Source organism: Trichechus manatus, unplaced genomic scaffold, assembly GCF_000243295.1.
Source record: "Trichechus manatus latirostris isolate Lorelei unplaced genomic scaffold, TriManLat1.0 scaffold00373, whole genome shotgun sequence".
NCBI classification, from domain to species: Eukaryota; Metazoa; Chordata; class Mammalia; order Sirenia; family Trichechidae; genus Trichechus; species Trichechus manatus.
The window spans coordinates 295,024-317,828 of NW_004444309.1; the positions used below are offsets into that span (position 1 = coordinate 295,024).

At 45.0% G+C, this 22,805-nt stretch overlaps 1 protein-coding gene across 1 annotated transcript in view; it reads right to left on the reverse strand.

Moving 5' to 3' along the window:
• Positions 1 to 22,805, reverse strand: part of GALNT14 (polypeptide N-acetylgalactosaminyltransferase 14) — a 153,185-nt gene that overhangs the window by 1,020 nt on the left and 129,360 nt on the right. Inside the window, exon 14 of the mRNA XM_012559895.2 lies at positions 822 to 941. Within this exon, the coding sequence (XP_012415349.2) occupies positions 822 to 941 (120 nt within the window). The remainder of the gene's footprint in view (positions 1 to 821; positions 942 to 22,805) is intronic.

A 22,805-nucleotide genomic window follows, 5' to 3' on the forward strand; every position in this document is an offset into this window, starting at 1 on the left:
ACCTCTGCTTCTCCAAAGTGCTTCAGCACACAAGGCGCCCAAGTGGAGGTGGATTTCCTGATGCTATTTCTCAGACTTCACTTCCCATGACAAGGAGAAAGGGGATGGACACGCATTGGAGAACTGCCATTTGTGAGGGGCTGAGCTCTGTACTTCATTTAATGGCTGTGAACAGCTACCCTGTATGGTGAACATCATCAACCTCATTTCATAAAGGAAGAAACTGAAGCTCAGAGAGATAAAGTAACTTGTGCTGAGTCACACAGCCAGTCATAGAGCAGGCATTTGAATCTTGGTCTCTCCAACTCCAATATTCAGTTTGCTAGGAAACTGAATGGAGCCAACAACGCCTTGCTGCTAGAGGAATTGGGCACCTGGTGCATCCAGAGTGCTCAGCACTTTGGTGAAGACACTGCCAGAGCCCAAGTTCCCCGGGAGTAAAGGTTCCCGTCTTGATCATCCTTGAGGCCCTAAAGGCCTTGCCTCAGAGCTGTCTGATCTAGAATCCCAGGTGGGGGTCAGGGCAATGACAGGACAGGACAGGACAGCATGAGCCTGAATGGTGTGGTCCAACGAGGTTGGCAGTCTTTCGGGGGGCCAGCAACCCAGGGAGGAAGAGCTGTCACTGATGTCTGTACCATGGGGGGCATGAGGAGCAGCATCCCCTCCCACTCCTAACCAAAAGGATTCCTTTCTTATTAGCCCTTCTTGTAGCCCCAAACACTTCCTCTCCTCATATTTTCTCTCTTTTCCTGGACCTGAGCATGGCAGTCACATTATTGAAGGCTGCCCTGCACCAGGGTGACCCTCTGGGCACTTACCTGTCTGTTATCTCCATTCTTACAAAGCACAAGAACCACCGGGGCACCAGGGAAGAAGGTGATGACTGAGAGGCATAGCTCCTCCTGGAGGATCTGCTGGGTGTATGTGAAGGCCCACACCTGGGGAAAGAGATCAGGGAAGATTCTCAGGGATTCTTGGAATCTACCATTCCTTAGATACACTGTGACTATGTGTGACGATCATTATAGCTTGGTAAAGAGTACTAGGGTGGGGAAGGGGAGTCCTAGCAGGAATTGACCTTGAACAAAGCCCCCCCTTGGAAAATGCTATTCAAGCAACAGAGACCCAGAGGTCACATTTCCACTGAGGCCTCTGTCCTCACACCTGGGAAAGGGGTCAGGCCTGGGACCCGCAGGCTGCCTCTAGGAGTTGCTGAACAATACTAGACTTTGGGAGACAGCCGGAACAACATCTTAGTGATCTGCTTGGTCTCCAGCTTCTTTACTTAGAGAAAATGTCTCAGTCATAACCTGTTCCTCACACTTGACATTTCAAGCGGCTCCCGGGCAGGTCAGAAGAATGTACACTTTTCTTTAGGAGAATATACCCTTTCCTTTGACAAGGAGTCCAAATCTACATCTCAAAACGCAGAGGAATGCAGAGGCAGACTGAGTGGCAAAGGGAATGAGGAAATGTTCTAAGGGAAAGGGTGGAAGAAGAATGGAGCAGGAAAGAAGAAAGTTATGAGAAACAATTATTTCAGAGTGTGCATGGGCCCCAATATGCCAGTATAAGAGATCGTCTGTACAACAGACCTCTCGTAGGGAGAGAAACTGAGAAGTTGAATTTACTAGCATCCTTCTAAAGACATGAGTAAAGGGGGCATTCTGTGGGGTTCATTACGAGCAATGACTCGCACATATTTCCTCCAAAGTGCCCAGGACTGCAAAGCAACTGCAGCTCAAGTAGCCTACAGTGCTTTCCATTTCTTTAATCAGGGGGGCAGAAAGTGCTGGCATAATCCTTCTCAAACTGACAGCCAGGAAAAGAGCTTTTTTCCCCTAGATTGTAAAATGGGGACAATTCCTGCCCTTTGCCTTCATCATGGAGCAATGAAGGTGATTCTCGAATCGGTTCCCTGAGGGAAACTGTCAGGAAGGACCTTATTAAGGCTGTATCCGTTCCCCTCCAAAACACCTCTGCTGACCAGATGACCCTTAGCCTCTGAACCAGGCCACTTGTGAGCTACTTCTCCTTGGCCCAAGAATGAAAAAGGTCCTGCCCTAGGAAAAAATGTCCCCTGAGCTGACACAGTGCTGTCCATTGCCTCTCATTCTGCCCCTTCCCTGCCTGCCTTGTGCCAGCTGCCTCCTGGTCCCAGTCCTCTCCTGGCCTCCACTGTGTAGTGAACATCTCTAACTTCTTTTTGTGATCTGGCTTGCTGTCATCTCTCCCTCACCCTTGGGCCCCCTGCTATCCTGACCACAGGGTGTATCTTCACCCTGAGTCGGCCTGACCCACACATTGTCAACCACTGCCCCCCAGATTTTGGACCTTCCCCTGCCCCCTCATGCTGGATGAAGCCACCAGCCACTGAGAGCTGCTGTACCCCAAGGATGGCTGCTGCCTGCAGACTCTTTGTCGCTTTTCAAACTGCTGCTGTTGGAAAAAGATATAGACCAGAAAGTGTTTCCTGCAGAGGGGATGGAAGTACAGCTGGAGCAAAAGACTGTCTATGAGCTGATAACTCTTGAAGCCCTGCAACAGTACGTGGAGGTTCTTTATACTATTCTCTCAACTTCTGTGTTAATATATATTTGAAATTTTCTATAATACAAATTTATAAAACTTACTTATTAGAACACATCAAGAAGTTCTTTGCTGGCCTTGTGAGCATCACCATTCTACACAAACCATCTGCCTTCCTCCAGGATGTCCAGGAATGGTCTAGTAATGTAAAATTTGTCCCCCAGAATGGAGGGTGCTGAGAGACCAAAGAAAGAGGTGGGCAACTCCAGTGTGGGAGCAAAGGGATATATCAGGGAGACTTACATAAGAGGCCAAGTCCTGGGCAGCTGCAGGACCAAAGGAGATCTCCACACCCCACAATGAGAGGGCAGAGGCTTTATAGTGGTGGTAGACAATAGTGGCTCCACGCCAGGGACTTACATAAGAATGTAAACTGTAGTGAACTAGCCGACCACATGGCCCAGGGACAGATTCCCGAGCCAATGAGCCAGGGCGTTCTTGGCATGTAAATCATACTGGGAGCTCTTATCCTATACAGAGGCTTCCACTTGATCTTGAATGAACTCTTCATGCACTATATCACCCCCAAGCCATAGGGGTTATTGAGCACTTCAAGGGACAGTCTTTAATAGCTGATGGGAGGGGAAAAGACAACCCTAGCCTGAACTATACATCTTAGGCAAGCAGTCTGGGTTCTCAATGCAGCAGTTCCATGCAAGGGCATTTCTCATTTGTGCCATATGTTTGATCAAACTGTCTATTCTAAAAAATGTGTTTCTTCTGTATATGTCTGTTCCTGACAAAAGATCTACGTTCCCACAGAAGTCCCTGCCTCGAGACTAGGACAGACAGTCTCAGTGGCTATACCCAAGAAACCCTCACCTCAAGTCCTATGGGAGATAGTGGCGGGGAGAGAGAAATTGTTAATGTTGTCTCTTTTTCTTCCCAGATTATCTCACAATGATGGACAGACCCCTTATCCATGCGCTTCAATGATACAGGCTTTTGGCTCTGTTAACATCTGAACTAAGATGACAAGTCATCTCCCCACATTGTTCCAGCTGATTTGTCAACGAGGAGGACAACTTGTGGACCAACTGAATATGTAACCTGGTGTACTGAGGAGATCATGTGATAAATGAATATAGTTGACTCCACTACTCGCGGAGAACATCTTTTGAAGTATGAAAACTGCCTGTGGGGAGTGCTTCAACTTTAGAAGAAAATTTCTCTCTGTGTGTTAAAAATGTAAATGGTACAGGACTGGATGGTTTGATTCTGAGAACAGTACTTTTAAGACTGAGTTTGATGTTACTCTGAACATGGAGAACTTGCAGAATATGACCAGGTAGTTCATTGTACATTGGATGACTACACCAAATCTGAATTAGCTTGGTCTGGCAATGGTAATACCTTGTTCAACTGTATTGAGAAAGGGAGCTTTTGCATTACTTGTACTGAAATCTATACTGTTCATATAATGTGCCATGTTGGGAGAAATATGCTGTTTTTACATAAATGAACCAGGACATGTTATACATACATAAGATCGGACAATTGAAGCCTGCCTTTTTATCTATTCTGTTGGCTTAGATTAAGCCACAACTAGGATGCTTGGTTGGGATCTCTCCTCCAAGCAAGCCTGATCAACCTGCAGGGGACAGTTCTACTAGTAATCTTCATTAAATTCTGCCTCAAATGACGTACAGATGTAACATACATCAGAATTATGCACCAAACCACAGACATGTAGCTCAATGTCCAAAATGGTTGATGGGCATACCAGGACTTGGTACTGCTTTGCTTCTTTGGCACCCTCATGGGAGTTGCCGGTGGGCTGTGGGGGGAGTGGTCTGCCTGTACACTTCCCATCCAGAACGTTTAAGTAAAGGCCTTGGGCCCAGAACATTCTCTGATAAGGTGGCTGGGAATTGAGTTGCCTTCTCTCTCTCAGTTCCTTCTCCTTATCAGAGAAGCCGTCCCCCTGTTCTGGGCACACAATAACTTTCTCTGACTCTTGCACATGTATGGGTACCATATGGCACCTGGCCAATCCCACTTCTATATCTGTTCCTGACAGGGAGGGAACAGGGTCTCTCATACCATGTGTCTTAGTCATCTAGTACTGCTACAACAGAAATACCACAAGTGGATGTTTTAACAAAGAGAAATTTATTTCTTCACAGTAAAGTAGGCTAAAAGTCCAAATTCAGGGAATCAGCTCCAGGGGAAGACTTTCTCTCTCTGTCTGCCTTCTCATCAATGTCCCCCCGGACTAGGAGCTTCTCAGTGCAGGAACCCCAGGTCCAAAGGATACGTTCTGCTCCTGGCACTGCTTTCTTGGTGGTATGAGGTCCCCCTATGTCTCTGCTCACTTCTCTCTTTTATAGCTCAAGAGATTGCCTCAGGACACAATCGAATCTTGTAGACTGAGTCCTGCCTTACTAACACAACTGCTACCCATCCTCCCTCATTAACATCATAGAGGCAGGATTTACAACATATAGAAAAATCACACAATACCAGCTATCATGGCCTAGCCAAACTGGGCCAAACATACATACATTTTTGGGGGGACATAATTTAATCCATGGCATTCCAAACTTTGGCCCCCCAAAAATCACATCCTTGCAACATGGAAAACATATTCACTCCATCATATCATAGCAAAAGTCAACTCCAAGTCGAAAATCCAAAAATTCCTCTTCATCTGTGAAATCTAAATACAAGCTATCTGCTTTCAAAGGTACAACGGCAGAACAGGTACAAGCTAGACATTTCCATTACTAATGGGAGAAACTGGAGGAGAAGAAGGGATAACAGGCACCAAGCAAGTCAGCAGAACACATTACATTAGCGCTCAAAGCTTTGAAAATAAACCTCTGTTCTCTGAGACAATGTACACAATGGCCCTGCCTTCCAGACTCTAGGTATTGGCCACAGTCTCCAGATTCTGAGTGGAAGCCCTTCGGCCCTGGGCTTCAGGCTCTGCCTTCCAGGCCCATTGAGACAGCAACTCTGCTCCCTTGGCTTTAGGCGCACTATTCTCCCAGTCCATCTGAGTGGCGACTCCACCCTTAGACGCACCAGAGGCCATGGCTCCACCCTTTGAAACCTCAGAAGTCATGGCCATAACTTTTGAGACTGAGGCAGCTTGGCTTCTTGTGTTCCTTGTCTCTTCAGCTTCTGCTTCTTTTTCTTGTGGCCTCTCAGACCTTGGGCCTCATGCCCGCCTGTGCCCTGCTGGGGCAAGTGTTCCAAAGCTCTATAGCTCCACCGGTAAGTGCCCAGAGGCACCCCACTCTGCTAGGAAGCCTCCTGCACACAGGCACTCAGCTCCCTCGCTCCATGGGTCAGCTCCAGCACCGTCTGGCACTGGTCTCCTGGTTCTGCTGCTACCGGTTCTCTGCTGTTGCCACTTCTCTACTGATGCAGGTTCTCTGCTGCTGCTGGTCCTCTGCTGCTGCTGCTCCTCTATCCATTCACAGTTTCAAAACTGCTTCCACATTTTAGGTATTTGTTAGAGCAGCACCCCACTCTTGGTACCAAATATCTTAGGCTGGGTTCTCTAGAGAAGCAAACCCAGTAAAGTGTATAAATATATACACACAGTGATTTATATCAAGGAAACAGCTCATGCAATTGTAGAGGCTAAAACGTCGCAAGTCCGTGGATCAGGATAGAAGCCACTCCCAATTCACAGAGCCACAGAAGCTGGTGAACCCAAGGTCAACAGGTCGGAGAGGGGCTCCCACTCATGGGCTGTGAAGGTCATCAAATTCCAAGATCAGCAGACAAGACCGCAAGGTTTCTCCTGATTCACGTAGCTGCAGGGGCTGGCAAACCCAAGATCGGCGGGTCGGGGAACCAGACTCTTGCATGCAGGCTAAGTCTGACGAATTCCAAGATCAACAGGTAAGCTGCTAGCTCAACTACCCAGAACCAGAGGTGAGACAACAAGAGGCAGCTGCTGAGTCTGGAACAAGCCAAAAACCTTGACAAGGTGAGCAGGCAGAATGTAACAGGCAGAAGGCAGAGAGATGAAACTGAGGGGGCGGTGAGCTGCCACAGGCCCCGCCTCCACCAGTACCACTCAGCAGATTCCATCATGGGGGTGACCACATATCATATTTCAACAGGGAAGTGATCACAACATTATACAACTGCTAAAACATTGAGAATAATTGTCTAGCCAAGTTGACATACAATCTTAACCATCACACCATGGTACAAGAGGAGGAGTGGCACAAGAGAGAAAACATGCCAGATTGTAAGAGCCAGCCTCGAGGGGTGGACTGATGGGGAAACAGGCTTTGTGAGGCTGAACACGGGTGCCCCCACATGGTCTGCTAGTTCACTACAGTTTGCATTCTTATGTAAGTCCCTGGCATGGCGCTACTATTGTCCACCACCACTATAAAAGCTCTGCCCTCCCAATGCAGGGTGAGGAGATCTGCTCTGGTCCTTTGGCCACCAGGGACCACTGCCTCATATGCAAGTCTCCCTAATATACTCCTTTGCTGCCACACTGGAGTTGCCTACCTCTTTTCTTTGGTTTCTCAGTGCCCTCCATTTTTGGAAGCAAATTTCAAGTTACTGTGTACTAGTGACCATGCAGGTCCTGAAATCAGACTTGGGCCATGTGGGCGGGGTATCCTGGGGCCCCAGATAGCCAAGTGTAATCTAGATGGCAGAAGCATGTCCCAGCAAAGCCCTGAGATTCCCTGCTCTGTAGGGAGGGAGGAGAAACAGGGTCCCAGGTCCAGGTCTAAGGGCAAGACTCTCAAGTGACCATCTGCCCTGGCCCCACAGTACTACTGGCCTCAGATTTAGACTTTTGCCATTCTCTGGAAATGAGGCTCAACATCCAGTCACTGATGTCAAAAGATGAGGCCCATCCCTCTGTCCCATTTCTCAACCACATTGCCTGCAGTGAACCATGAATTAGCATTTACAAAATAAAACCTGTAATTTTCTGACAATCACCACAATACAATGGCATCATATTTTTTGTGTTAAAGTATTAACTGATTAAACATAAAAACTTAAAATATACCACAATCTCTATAAGCCCACTTTGGCATTTGTCCTTTAATATATCCTAGGGGCCTCCAGAGCAGTAAGTACTCTGGATGTTTTTGACATCTGAGACACCACGTCCACAAGTGCCTTTTGGGAAGGATGCATATGGTACATCCAGGGGCTAGGGGCTGAGGAAACCATCCCAAGACCCCCCCCAAGGAGAGTGTGTGAACACGTAGAAACATGAATCAAAGCCCTCACACTAAGTGGACTTTCCACTATCTGGCATTTACTGGCATTTAAATAATTTAGCCTCACAGTTTCCCAGAGGAATGCTACTCTCTAGCCACATCTCCGACAGTAGCGGAGAGAGTAGAAGCCACCCACAAGAGCAGGCAGGAGTGGGAGGCAGGGAGAGGTTTTCTGACTCCCATTCTGTGGTCTGTCAGGCTTCCCAGAGTGGCCATGATGAATGGGTTTATCAAACAATCCCTGAGTCAGAAATCAGCTCTGGGAATGCTGCCGTGGTCACTCAGGCTGGCCTTGCCTCATTCAGTAAGTGTGGGCTCTCTGGTGATGTCTCCATTTGGGGATGGCAAAATCACAACCCGTGATTGATAACTCCCCTGCCCCTCATCCAGCTCGTCGATGCACATGGACACCCCACCCATGGAAGGTGGCCTGAAACCTGGAGGCTGGTGTGTGCCTTAGTGGGTTGAGGAGGAAACCGATGAATGGGGGAGGGGCGCGTGCAGGCTGGACTGCCATGAGACCATCTGTGCTTAAAAGGAAGTCTCCGGAGAAAGAAATTGCCGGCAGGAGAAGGGGATGGTATGGTCGTGAGGGCATAGATATGCTGATAAATACTCGCCTGACTGTGACTGCAAAAGCTGGGATGAAATGGAGTCACAGCATCACAGCGAGGGGCTTATCTGTCTTACCTTGTACTGGATGGAGATGGAGAGATGAAAGATTTTCTTAAGTGGAAATAACTGGAGAAGTAAAGTTCTGAAAGAGGCAGGATGGAGTCAGGGGCCCAGGCACAGGGGATGACCCTGGAATGGGGCATCTCTTACTCTGATAGGTAAGATGCAATCAGCCTAGTGCAGCTGGGGTGATTTTGCCTCCCAGGGATATCTGTCTGGAGATATTTTTGATTGACAGACCTGTGAAGGGAGGATGCTACTGGCATCTAGTGGGTAGAAGCCATGGATGCTGCTAAACCTCCTACAATGTACAGAACAACTCCCAAAACAAAGAATTATCCAGTCCTAGTGCCAATGTACGAAGCCCTGGTGGCGCAGTAAAGCACTCGGCTGCTTTAACTGAGTCCTCCATGTGAGAAAGATGTGGCAGTCTACTTCCATAAAGATTTACTACCTTGGAAACCCTATGGGGCAGTTCTACTCTGTCCTACAGGGTCGCTACGAGTTGGAATCGACTCGATAGCAGTGGGTTTGGTTTGGTTTTTTAGTGCCAATATTACTGAGGTTGGGAAATAACTAGCCTAGTCTTAAGGGATTGGGCTGGAGGCAGTTGGCCTATGTCTGAACCCTGCTCTGGCATTTGCTCATGTATGATTTGGGTAGAGTTGCTCAACTTCTCTAAGCCTCTCTTACCCCATGTGTAAAATGGGGGTAATAACAGGATATACTTCATGGGGCTGTTGTGAGCATTAAATGGGATGATGTGTGGAGCACTTAACCCAGTGCCTGTCCCCTGGCACATAGTATGTGTTCCATGAATAATAGTTTTCTTATGATAGGTGGGAAGGAAAAGTGGTTGGGTGAAGTTTGTTGTTGTTAGGTGTCGTTGAGTCAATTTTGACTCAAGGTGATCTCATGTGACAGAGTAGAACTGCTCCATAGGGTTTTCTTGGTTGCAATCTTTACAGAAGCAGAACATAGGAAGGTTTGAACCACCAACCTTTTTGTTAGCAGCCGAGTGCTTAACTGTTTGCACCACCAGCAGGGATGGATTACTCAATTAATAAGCAAGGTACACATGGGCTTACTTGTACTTACTTATTAATCTGTAGTGCACAATTTCACCTGTTGAAATTGTGAAATTGTGCACTACAGATTAGTAGTGTGTACTTTGCTTACTGTAAGCCCGTGTGTACCTTGCTTACTGGTTAATTTGCCCCTGGCCACAAGGGCTCCTTTGGGTGAAGACAGAGAAATATTAACACATAGAGAGAAGTTAGGTAACTTTGTTTTAATTAAGGCAAAACCCACGTCAGTGTTTCACATCAAAAATTCTTCTGTGTGGGGGATAGTAAACAACTGAAAGAAAAAAATGAATGCAGGACAGCATTGCTGGTTTTGCTGTGGTTAGGTGGCCATAGTAACTCTTGTTTATAAATGACTGTTTTAAGGGCCAAGCACATTCTAGATGCTTCTAGATGCTTCACATCCATTGTCTATTTAATCCTTCAAAGAACACTGGGAGATAGGTATGGTTTATGGAAGAGGTCACTGAGGATCAAAGAGGCCAAATAGCTATTCGGGGTAAAGCCAGGAGCAAACTCCAGAGTTGACTCTGTGAATGTGGGCCCTTCTTGGGGAGGTGGGATCTGAGATGGCAAGTGTATCCAGGACTACCTGCTGGTCTGGAACCTGAGGCCACATGGACAACTCATCCATCAACCACTCCCTTGAAGGACTCTATCAAATAAGGTGTCTGGAATGAATAAGCCTGGGTTCACTTGAACTAGAATTCAGTTGACCTCTTGATGCACCTGGATTCCTGAAGGATCAGCCATAGTGACTGGTGTCTTTGTGAGAACAACCAAAAGGAACTGGCTGGCTATGCTGGGGTTTGCTTCATCATCTGTGTGGATACCCAGCCTCAACCTCTCTCTGTTGGAAGCTCTCTGGCCAAAGTCAGCAGGGGACCACACCTACTCCAAGACATACTGCCTCCTTCGATCTGGACCTTCGCTAGACTCATATTTTGAGTCTTTTCTTTATTTCCAGCCCACCCATTCCATCCTTTCATCCCAAGTTGTAAAAATATACTTATACGTTTGATTAAAAACCCACGCCAAATACATTTTCTGGGTCATTCGTTGGGCTCTGGAGAGACTGCTGGGGCTGGAATCCTGGCTCTCCGCTTATTAACTTTGTGAACTTGGGTGAATTGCTTAACTTTCTGTACCTCGGTTCCCTCTTATGGCAAATAAAAATAAGATCAGTTTCTACTGCAGAGGGTCACTGTGAGGAGTAAATGGGTTGACACATATACGTGCTCAGAATGGAGGCTGACACGTAGCAAATGCTCAGTTTAGGTCTGCTGTGTTGATGACGATGAAGCCAATATGAAGAGAGATGGCCCTAGAGAACATCCTTTAGAAAACTGCCTTTTCTTTATCTCCCCGGAGATACCCTGGAGTGACAGCTGTGATGGGGCCAGTCCCAAAAGTGTGCTGAGAAAGCAAGGGAAGAAAGGGTTCACCACGCAGGGAAAAGGACATGCCGGCAGCCTATCCCCCTGGCAGACTCAGGCTGTACATAGCTAAAGGTGCTGAGTTCAGTCTGGGTTTTGGAGAAGAGTTTTTCTCTTCATCTCACCCATCCAAGTTATTCAGCTGCCTGACACATGTTTCATAAGCTAGTAACCTAGACTGCTGGGGATATAGGTAGAGGGATACACTAACAAAATAAAAAGATTTTTAATTTTTCTTTTCTCCTTTTCTTTAAATTGGGGTAGAAACTAGATTGATGCACCTGTCTCCTCTCTCTTTCACAATGTTTTTTTTTTTTCTGGAGAATCCAATAAAGTTAAGAGGAAACTTGTTCACCTGGATAATTCTTAGGTTGCACATGTCACAAGCTGATGATGTATTTCTCTTTCATTTCACCCAAGGCATCAGTGTGCTGACACCTTCGATAAGCACGCAAATTAAAAACATCTGCTCCCAAGGTTGACAAGGCAGCTGGGGAAGGCGGAGAGGCAGGGTGAGGAATGGATGGCTCTGGGAGTCAGGAACATAAGCCCTGGTCAGAGCTGGAGGACAGCCAGGGTCTGGGAGTCTCGTTTCAGCAGTGAGGGCACCTGACCTCCTGGATCACACACCTGGGGGGGCATGTGGCCAGCTGGAACCAGATCCCAGGGCTCCTGGGGCCCACCTTCTGGTGCTCTTTCACTCTGGGTATCTGGGGCCCCAGGATCCCCTGCCCACATAGCTTGAGCCTGACTTCAGGACCTGTGTGGATCTCACCCTTTGGTTGTCCTCCAAGGGTGGACTGGGTCACTAGTACACACACCTAAGCCCAAGGGGGTGCTGTATAAAGGGATGACCAAGCTTGGATGTGCAGGCTGTGGAGTTCACTGTGTGGGACAGAGCCACTGGTGGGAAGAAAAGGGGGCAGGCATAGGCTGGAAACCAGCATGGCATGTGTCCCCATGGTCTTATGTGGTCCAAGGAATGTGGACCTTCATTTATCCTCTTGCCCCAATTCCCATGTCAGGGAATGGGCCTCCTCACTGGCCTGTCTCTTACCCAACCCCTGGCATGCAGATATGGTCTTTGTTTTCCCCTTCCTAGGGGATGCCTCTAGAAACTGGCCAACAAGAAGAATCTTTTGTCACACATATCTTGTGAAGGTAGGTTTGACCTATGTTTTAATATTTATAACCCAGAAGAGGGATCTCAGGGACAGCTATGACTCTGCCACCATCAGCAATAATAGAGCTGTTTAAGAGTGTCTGAGGAGCCAATTTTCCAAACCCTACCTTCATCACTTATTAGTATGTGACCACGGACCACCCCTCTGAGCCTTGGTTTCATCATCTGCAAAATGCGGATAGTAATAATACCTACTTACAGGATTCTTATGTCACTGCTGTGATATGGACTGTCAGGGACAGAAAAGGTAGATCAGGGAGAGAGAGTGAACTAGTCAGGGGAAAGGATGTGGGGCAGATGTGACAGGCCAAGTGGCAGGACAAGTAGAGAGGACAAAAGTGGGGAGAGAAGTGGGCAAAGCAGGGCTAGGAGGAGAGAACTCTGCCAATGCCATTAGCAGAAAGTGCTGGGAAGCAGAAAGTCAGGACTGGTAGTTTATGTGGAAAGGAGGTGTATAACTGGAAGGAAGAGAAAGTAAGATAACAAAAGTCGGTTCTACCAGGGCATGTACTAAACACACACGCACGCACACACATACACACAATATTTTGGCTGCAATGATTATATGTATTTCTAATAGCTTAATATGGGTCTTTTTGACTATGGATGCAATCCCATTCCTCTTCAATTTGTCATTCCTGGCATAGTAGACTATATGATTGTCCAATTCAGAATGGCCAATACCAGTCCATTTCAGCTCACTAATGCCTAGAATATTGATGTTTATGCATTCCATTTCATTTTTGATGATTTCCAATTCTCCTAGATTCATACTGCGTACATTCCACGTTCCTATTATTAATGGATATTTGCAGCTGTTTCTTCTCATTTTGAGCCGTGCCAAATCAGCAAATGAAGGTCCTGAAAGAACATTTCAAGATCTAACCTGAAGTACAAAGCTGTCAGTGATAGGATAATATCCATACACCTATAAGGAAGACCAGTTAATATGACTATTATTCAAATTTACACACTAATCACTAACGCCAAAGATGAAGAAATTGAAGTTTTTTACCAAATTCTGCAGTCTGAAATTGATCAAAGATGCAATCAGTATGCATTGATAATTACTGTGTGATTGGAATGTGAAAGTTGGAAACAAAGAAGAAGGACCGGTAGTTGGAAAATATGGCCTTGGTGATAGAAACTATGGCAGAGATCTCATGATAGAATTTTGCAGGACCAACGACTTCTTCATTTTAAATACCTTTTTTCAACAACATAAACGGCGACTATACACATGGACCTTGCTCAGTGGAATACACAGGAATCAAATGGACTACATGTGTGGAAAGAGACGATGGAAAAGCTCAATATCGTCAGTCAGAGCAAGGCCAGTGTCTCAGTCTGCTAGTGCTGATCTAACAGTGATTCCACAAGTGGATGGCTTTAACAAAGAGAAGTTTATTCTCTCACAGTGCAGTAGCTACAAGTCCAAATTCCAGGAGAAGGCTTTCTCTCTCTATTGGCTCTGGAGAAAGGTCCTTGTAATGCATCAATCTTTCCTTGGTCTGGGAGAGTCTCCGGGCAGGAACCTCAGGTCCAAAGGACACGCTTTGCTCCTGGCACTGCTTTCTTGGTGGTATGAGGTTCCCATATGTCTCTACTTGATTCTCCCTTTTATATCTCAAAAGAGATTGCATTAAGATACTATCTAATCTTGTCAACCTCATCAGTATAAACTCATCACAATGATAGAATTTAGAACACACTCATACAGACTTCATTGGTTTTGCTTCTCTAGAGAACCTAGTCTAAGACATTTGGTACCACCAGTGGTTCTAGCGAAACAAAATTGCAAGGATGAGTTTTCTAAATTGGTTCTCAAGTTTGGTTAAAGATGTTGATGACTCTTCTTCCAGTGGTAAAGAGGGCACTGCTAATCTATGGCGTGAGATGGCAATACAGATACACAAAATATCAAGTACTGGTTAGAGGCGAAGATCTGGGTGATCACATGTTTGATACTTTTCTACAATTTTCTCAGAATGAAAAGTGTAAGGAAACGGGTTGGTTGGTTCTATTTTCCCTAGACAAAGTGGTAAAAGAGATGAGTTCAGGGCTTCAGAGTCAAAGCTTAAGTGCCACATAGACGACCTCAAAGTTGCCACTTGTGCCCTGAAAGAGAACCTTATTTCTTGTACTAACAGAGCTGATATGGCAAAAAAACAAACCCAGAGTCTTATTGTAAGAGTGGCTGAATTACAACGCCAATTGAATTCCCATGGTGTCTGAAGTTAAAGTGAGGGTATTGATTGGGAAGAAACGGGATCCTGAAACTTAAGATGGTGACTTATGGGCAGATAATCAGAAAGCTAGGGACACCGAGCCCCTAAATTCTGTTGAATCGCTCCTTCCAACAAAACCATTATCCCCTCCACACCCATCTGATGGGATTAACCCAGCTGTGTCTGAAGAGCTTTTGTCTGAGTCATTGCCTGGGGCATTGCCTGAGGGCAGATGCCTTACAGTACATTACTGAATGTTCTCAAAATACATCCCTAACACCCATTTTTGCTTCTAGACCTATAACAAGACTTAAGTCCCAGAGAGCTCCAAAAGGTGAAGTACAAAGTGTGACACAGCAGGAGGTAAACTACATTCCAAAAGAACTGCTTGACTTTTCTAATATGTACAAAGAGAAACCTGTGGAATACGTGTGGGAATGGCTATTAAAGTTGAGGGATAATGATGCAAGGAACATAAAGTTCAATCTGGCTGAGTTTATTGATATGGGCCCACTAAGCACAGATTCTTCATTCAATGTTTCAGCCTGACAGGTTAGGAGAGGATATAATAGCTTATTTGATTGGATTACTGAAGCATGGATTGCACAGTGGCCTACACTAAAACAACTTGAAGTACCAGATCTGCCTTGGTATACTGTAGAAGAAGGATCAAAAGGCTTAGGGAAATTGGCATGCTAGAGTGGATTTATCAGGTTAGACCCACAGACCCACATAGGAAGTGCCCAGAGGGCACACCTTTTACTACAACAGTTAGAAACAAATTTGTGAAGGGGGCTCCAGCATCCTTGAAGACTGATGTAGTTGCTATATTATGCAAGTCAGGTTTGACAGTGGGAGCTGCCCTGAGTTAAGATACCTAACTACAGTAGGGCTGATTGGACCCTGCGGTGGTAGGGGCCAAGTGGCGTCACTCAATCAACAAAGACAAGATGGGTGTGGTTACCATAATGGACAGCAGAGTCAAAGAGTAATCAGAATAACTCATATGGACTTAATACATTGACTACTTAGTCATGTTGTCCCTAGGAGTGAAAAAAAGGGAAGGGAAATCTACTATTTACTTAATCTCTACAAGCACATGAATTCTAGGTCAAATGAACGATAGTCTAACTGGAATTGCCAGATAGAGTCACAGTCCCTAAATCACCAGACTTAAGCCAGTATAGAAATCCACAATGTCTTGAATGAAGGGGAGGCCAGGTCCCCTTCAGGAAAGACCCCATTACACTGCCAAAAATTTATACTGTTAATATTTCTGCCAGTCTTCCCCAAAGGCATCTGAAGCCTTTTATGAGAGTGATTGTTCACTGGAGAAAAAGAAATAATCAGACTTTTCGGGAATTACTGGATACTGGCTCTGAACTGACACTAATTCCAGGAAACCCAAAATGCAACTATGGCCCACCAGTCAGAGTGGGGGCATATGGAGTTCAGGTTATTAGTGGAGTGTTAGCTCATGTCCATCTCACAGTGGGTCCACTGTGTCCCTGAACCCTTCCTGTAGTGATTTCCCCAGTTCTAGAATTGATGATTGGAATAGACTTACTCAGCAACTGGCAGAACCCACACATTGGATCCCTGACATGTGCTATTATGGTAGGAAAGGCTAAGTGGAAGCCAGTAGAACTGCCCCTACCTAGGAAAACAGTAAACCAAAAGAAATACTACATTCCTGGAAGGACTGCAGAGATTACTGCCACCAACAAGCACTTGAAGGATGCAGGGGTGGTGATTCCCACCACATCCCCATTCAACTTGCTTATTTGGCCTATGCAAAAAAAAAAAGAAAAAAAAAGATGGATCTTGGAGAATGACAGTGGAATACTGAAAACAACCAGGTGGTGACTCCAATTGCAGCTACTGTTCCAGAGTGGTTTCATTCCTTAAGCAAATTAATATATCTCCTGGTACCTGATATGCAGCTATTGATCTGGCTAATGCCTTTTTCTCCATACCTGTTTCAAAGGACCACCAGAAGCAGTTTGCCTTCAGCTGGCAAGGCCAGGAATATACCTTCACTGTCCTACTTCAGAGGTATATCAACTCTGCAGCCCAATGTCACTATTTAGTCCACAGTGAACTTGATTGTGTTTCCCTTCCACAAGACATCATACTGGTCCATTACATTGATAACATTATGCTGATTGGACCTAGTAAGGAAGAAGTGTCAATTACTCTGGACTTAATGGTAAAACATTTGCAAGCTAGAGGGTAGGAACTTAATCCAACAAAAATTCAGGTGTCTTCCACCTCAGTGAAATTTCTAGGGGTCCAGTGGTATGGTGCATGTTGAGATATTCCTTCCAAAGTGAAGGATAAGATATTGCATCTGACCCCCCCCCCATACAACTAAAAAGGAGGTTGTCTTAGTTATCTAGTGCTGCTATAACAGAAATACCACAAGTGGATGGCTTTAAAAAAGAAAAATTTATTCTCTCATAGTCTAGGAGGCTAGAAGTTTGAATTCAGGGTGCCAGCTTCAGGGGAAGGCTTTCTTTTTGTCAGCTCTGGGGGAATGTCCTTGTCATCAATCTTCCCCTGCTCTAGAAGCTTCTCAGTTTGGGGACCTCGGGTCCAGAGGATGCATGCCCCTGGCTCTACTTTATCAGTGGTAATGAGGTCCCTCTTCTCTTTGCTTGATTCTCTCTTTTATATCTTAAAATAGATTGATTCAAGATACAACCTATTCCTGTAGATTGAGTCCTGCCTCATTAACATAACTGCCTCTAATCCTACCTCATTAACATCATAAAAGTTAGGATTTACAACATATAGGATAACTCCATCAGATCACAAAATGGAGGACAATCACACAATACGGGGAATCATGGCCTAGTCAAGTTGACATATAGTTTGAGGGGAAAAAATTCAATCCATAACAGAGGCACAATGCCTGGTGGGCCTCTTTAGATTTTGGAGGTAAGGTATCCCTCATTTGGGTGTGCTACCCCAGTCTATTTATCAAGTGACTTGAAAAGCTGCTAGCTTTGAGTGGAGCCCAGAACAAGAGAAGGCTGTGCAACAGGTTCAGGCTGCTGTGCAAGCTGCTCTGCTACTTGTTCCATATGATCTAGCTGATCAAATGGTGCTTGAAGTGCCAGCGGCAGATAGAGATATTTTTGGAGTCTTTGGCAGGCCCCTATTGGTGAGTCACTGTGCAGACCCTTAGGAGTTTGGAGCAAAGCCCTGCCGTCCTCTGCAGATAACTACTCTCCTTTTGAGAAATAGCTTTCGGCTTGCTACTGAGCCTTAGTAGAGACTGAATGCTTAACCATGGGCCATCAAGTCACTACGAAGCCTGAGCTGCCTATCATGAACTGGGTGATGTCTGACCCACACAGCCATAAAGTCACATGTGCACAGCAGTACTCTGTCATTAAATGGAAGTGCTATATATGAGATTGGGTCCGAGCAGGAACTGAAGGCACACGTAAGTCGCATGAGGAAATTGCCCAAATGCCACTCCTGTCACATTACCTTCCATCTCCCAGTCTGCACCTATGGCCTCATGGGGAGTTCCTTATAATCAGTTGACTGAGGGAGAAAAAACTCATGCCTGGTTTACAGACTGTTCTGCGTACTATGCAGGCACCACTTGAAAGTGGACAGTGACAGCACTACAGCTCCTTTCTGGGACATCCCTGAAGGACAGTGGTGAAGCGAAATTCTCCCAATTGGCAGAACTTTGAGCAGTGCACCTGGTTGTTCACTTTGCTTGGAAGAAGAAATGGCCAGATGTGTGACTGTATACTGATTCATGGGCTGTGGCCAATGGTTTGGCTGGATGATCAGGGACTTGCAAGAAACATGATTGGAAAATCAGAGACAAGGAGGTATGAGGAAGAGGTGTGTGGATAGACCTCTCTGAAAAGGCCAAAGAAATGATGATATTTGTGTTTCATGTGAATGACTACCACTCAGCAGAGGAGGATTTTAACAGTCAAGTGGATAGGTTGATGCATTCTGTAGAAACTAGTCATCCTCTTTCTCCAGCCACTCCCATCATTCCCCAATGGGTTTATGAACAAAGTGGCCATCAGGGCATGAGGTTATGCACGGTCTCAGCAACATGGACTTCCATTCATCAAGGTCAAGTTGGCTACAGCAACTGCTCAGTGCCCAAAACTGAGTCCTCGATATGCCACCATTCCTCGAGGTGATCAGCCAGCAAGCTGGTGGCAGGTTGATTACACTGGACCACTTCTATCTTGGAAACGGCAGCATGTTGTTCTTACTGGAATAGACACTTACTCTGGATACGGATTTGCCTTCCCTGAAAGCAATGCTTTTGCCAAAACTACCATCAGTGGAATTACAGAATGGCTCATCCACTGTCATGGTATCCTACACAGCATTGGAAAAAGGGACTCACTTCATAGTAAATGAAGTGTGACAATGGGTCCATGCTCATGGAATTTACTGATCTTATCATGTTCCCCATCATCCTGAAGCAGCTGGCTTGATAAAACAATGGAATGGCCTTCTAATGACACAATTACAGTGCCAGCTGGGTGGCAATACCTTTCAGGGTTAGGGCAATGCTCTCCAGGAGACTATATATGCTCTAAATCAGCATCCAATATATAATGCTATTTCTCCCATAGTCAGGATTCATGGGTCCAGGAATCAAGAGGTGAAAATAGGTGTGGCACCACTCTATTACCCCTAGTGGCCCACCTGCAAAATTTTTGCTTCCTGTCCTCGTGACCCTATGATCTGCAGGTCTAGAGGTCTTAGTTCCAAAAGGAGTAATGCTCCCACCTGGAGACCCATCATTGATTTCACTGAACTGAAGTTAAGAATGCCACCTGGCTACTTTGGGCTCCTTATGCCTCTGGATCAACAGGCAAAGAAGGGAGTTACCACATTTGCTGGTGTGATTGATCCTGATAACCAAGAGGAAATTGGATTGATATTACATAATGGAGGTAAAGAAGAGTATGTCTGGAATGCAGGAGATCCCTTAGGGTGTCTCTTAGTACTACCATGCCCTGTGATTAAAGTCAATGGAAAACTACAGAAACCCAATTCTGACATGACTACTAATGGCCCAGAACCTTCAGGAATGAAGGTTTGGGTTACCCTACCAGGCAAAGACCTACTACCAGCTGAGGTACTGGATGAGGGTAAAGGGAATATGGAATCGTGGTGGAAGAAGGTAGTTCTAAATACCAGCTGCAAACACATGACCAGTTGCAGAAATGAGGACTGTAATTGCTATGAGTATTTCTTCCTTACGTGTGTGCATCAAATATTTTTGTTTTCTTCACTTATGAAATATAAGATGTAAACAAGGCTAGTGCATTTTCAGTTGTACACGTGTTAATTGTATCATGTTAGGTACAAGTATGACTTTATAAATGTCTTTGTTTAGAAACTGTGTATGGTTTAAGGAGATGGGTACAGGTGCCAAGTTGACAAAGGGTGGACTGTGATTATTAAGGTTGTGTGTCAACTTGGTTGGGCTATGATTCTCAGTGGTTAGGCAGTTATATTGTAGTCTCACAGTTATGTAATGATATAATCACCTGCATAATGAGATCTCATATAATTTAATCTCCTCCATGATGAGATCTGCTATGAGCAGCCAGTCAGTTGAAAGGGAGTTTCTTTGGGGGTATGGCCTGTATCCAATATACATGAACTTTCTAGCAAAGCTTGTTGGCTTTTGCTCTGGATGTAACATTTAGCTAGTTATCATCTGAACTCTGGTTCTTGGGACTTGAGCCAGCAGCCTGTCATGTTACCTGCCGATCTTGGACTCATCAGCCTCCGCAGCCTGTGAGCCAGCGACCTGCCAATCTTGGGTTTGTCAGCCCCTGCACCTTTGTGAGTCAGGAGAAGCCTCCAGCCTGACACCTGATCCATGGACTTGGACTTTCCAGCCTCTCCAAATGCGTGAGCCATTTCATTGACCAAAAGCTGTCTCTCTCCATATACATACATACATACATATATGTATATATATCATATATATCCACTACATGTCTGTCAGTTTGTTGTACTGTGGGGGCTTGCCTGTTGGTGTGATACTGGAAGGTTTATGACCAGTAGTTCAAATACCAGTGGAGTCACCCTTGGTGGACAGATTTCAGTGGAGATTTCAGAGTAAGACAGACTAGGAATAAGGACCTGGCAGTGTACTTCTGAAAAAACTGGCCAGTGAAAATCTTATGAATAGCAGTGGAACATTGTCTGATATAGTGCCAGAAAATGAGTCCCTTAGGTTGGAAGGCACTCAAAATATGACTGAGGAAGAGCTGCCTCCTCAAAGTAGAGTTGACCTTAATGATGTGGACGGAGTAAAGCCTTCAGGACCTTCATTTGCTGATGTGACACCACTCAAAATGAGAAGAAACAGCTGCAAACATCCATTAATAATCAGAACATGGAATGTACAAAGTATGAATCTAGGAAACTTGGAAGTCGTCAAAAGTAAAATGGAACACACAGACATCAATATCTTAGTCATCATTAAGTTGAAATGGACTGGTATTGGCCATTTGGAATCATATGGTCTACTATGCTGCGAATTACAACTTGAAGAGGAATGGCGTTGTATTCATCATCAAAAAGACAATGTCAAGATCTATCCTGAAGTACAACACTGTCAGTGATAGGATAATATCCATACGCCTACAAAGAAGACGAGCTAACACGACTATTATTTAAATATATGCACTAACCACAAAGACCAAAGATGAAGAAATTGAAGATTTTTACCAACTTTTGCAGTCTGAAATTGTTCAATGATGCAAACAAGATGCATTGACAATTACTGGTGATTGGAATGTGAAAGTTGGAAACAAAGAAGGATCAGTAGTTGGAAAACATGGCCTTGATGATAGAAATGACACTGGAGATCATATGACAGAATTTTGCAAGACCAACGACTTCTTCAATGCAAATACCTTTTTCAACAACATGAACGGTGACTATACACGTGGACCTTGCCAGATGGAATACACAGGAATCAAATCGGCTACATCTGTGGGAGGAGATGATGGAGAAGCTCAATTTCAGTCAGACAAGGCCAGGGGACAACTGCAGAATAGACCATCTATTGCTCATATGCAAGTTCAAGTTGAAGCTGAATAAAATTAGAGCAAGTCCACGAGAGCCAAAATACGACATTGAGTATGCCTCACCTAAATTTAGAGACCATCAGGAATAGATTTGATGCACTGAACACTAATGACTGAAGACCAGACAAGCTCTGGTTATCAAGGACATCATACATGAAGAAAGGAAGAGGTCATCAAAAAGACAGGAAAGAAAGAAAAGACGAAAATGGATGTCAGAAGAGACTCTGAAACTTGCTCCTGAATGTCAAGTAGCTAAAGCCAACAGAAGAAATGATGAAGTAAAAGAGCTGAACAGAAGATTTCAAAGGGTGACTTGAAAAGGCAAAGTAAAGTATTACTACGACATGTGCAAAGAACTGGAGTTAGAAAACCAAAAGGGAAAAACATGTTTGGCATTTCTCAAGCTGAAAGAACTGAAGGAAAAATTCAAGCTTCGAGTTGCAATATTGAAGGATTCTATGAGGAAATAATTGAATGAGGCAGGAAGCATCAAAAGAAGATGGAAGGTATACACAGAGTCACTGTATCAAAAAGAATTAGTTGATGTTCAACCATTTCAGGAGGTAGCATATGATCAAGAACCAATGCATTGAAGGAAGAAATAAAAGCTGCAGTGAAGGCATTTGAGAAAAACAAGGCTCTAGGAATTGATGGAATATCGATTGAGATGTTTCAACAAACAGATGCAGTGCTGGACATGCTCACTCATCTATGCCAAGAAATTTGGAAGACAGCTGCCTGGCTAACTTACTAGAAGAGATTCACGTTTATGTCCATTTCAAGGAAAGGTGATCCAATAGACTGTGGAAATTATTGAATAATATCATTAATATCACACACAAGTAAAATTATGCTGAAAATCATTCAAAAGTGGCTGCAGCAGTACAACAACAGGGGACTGCTAGAAACTCAAGCTAGATTCATAAGAGGATGTGGAACAAGGGATATCATGCTGATGTTGGATGGATCATGGCTGAAAACAGAGAATACCAGAAAGATGTTTACCTGTGTTTTACTGACTATGCAAAGGCACTCGACTGTGTGGATCATAACAAATTATGGATAACATTGCGAAGAATGGGAATCCCAGAACACTTAATTGTGCTCATGCAGAACCTGTACATACAGCAAGAGACAGTAGTTCTGGGATACTGCTTGGTTTAAAGTCAAAAAAGGTGTGTGTCGGATTTCCGGCAAGATGGCGCTCTAGGCAGAAACACCACGCCATCCCTCCACAACAAAGATCCGAAAAACTAAGCCAAACAGAGAATCAACAATCCTGAAACC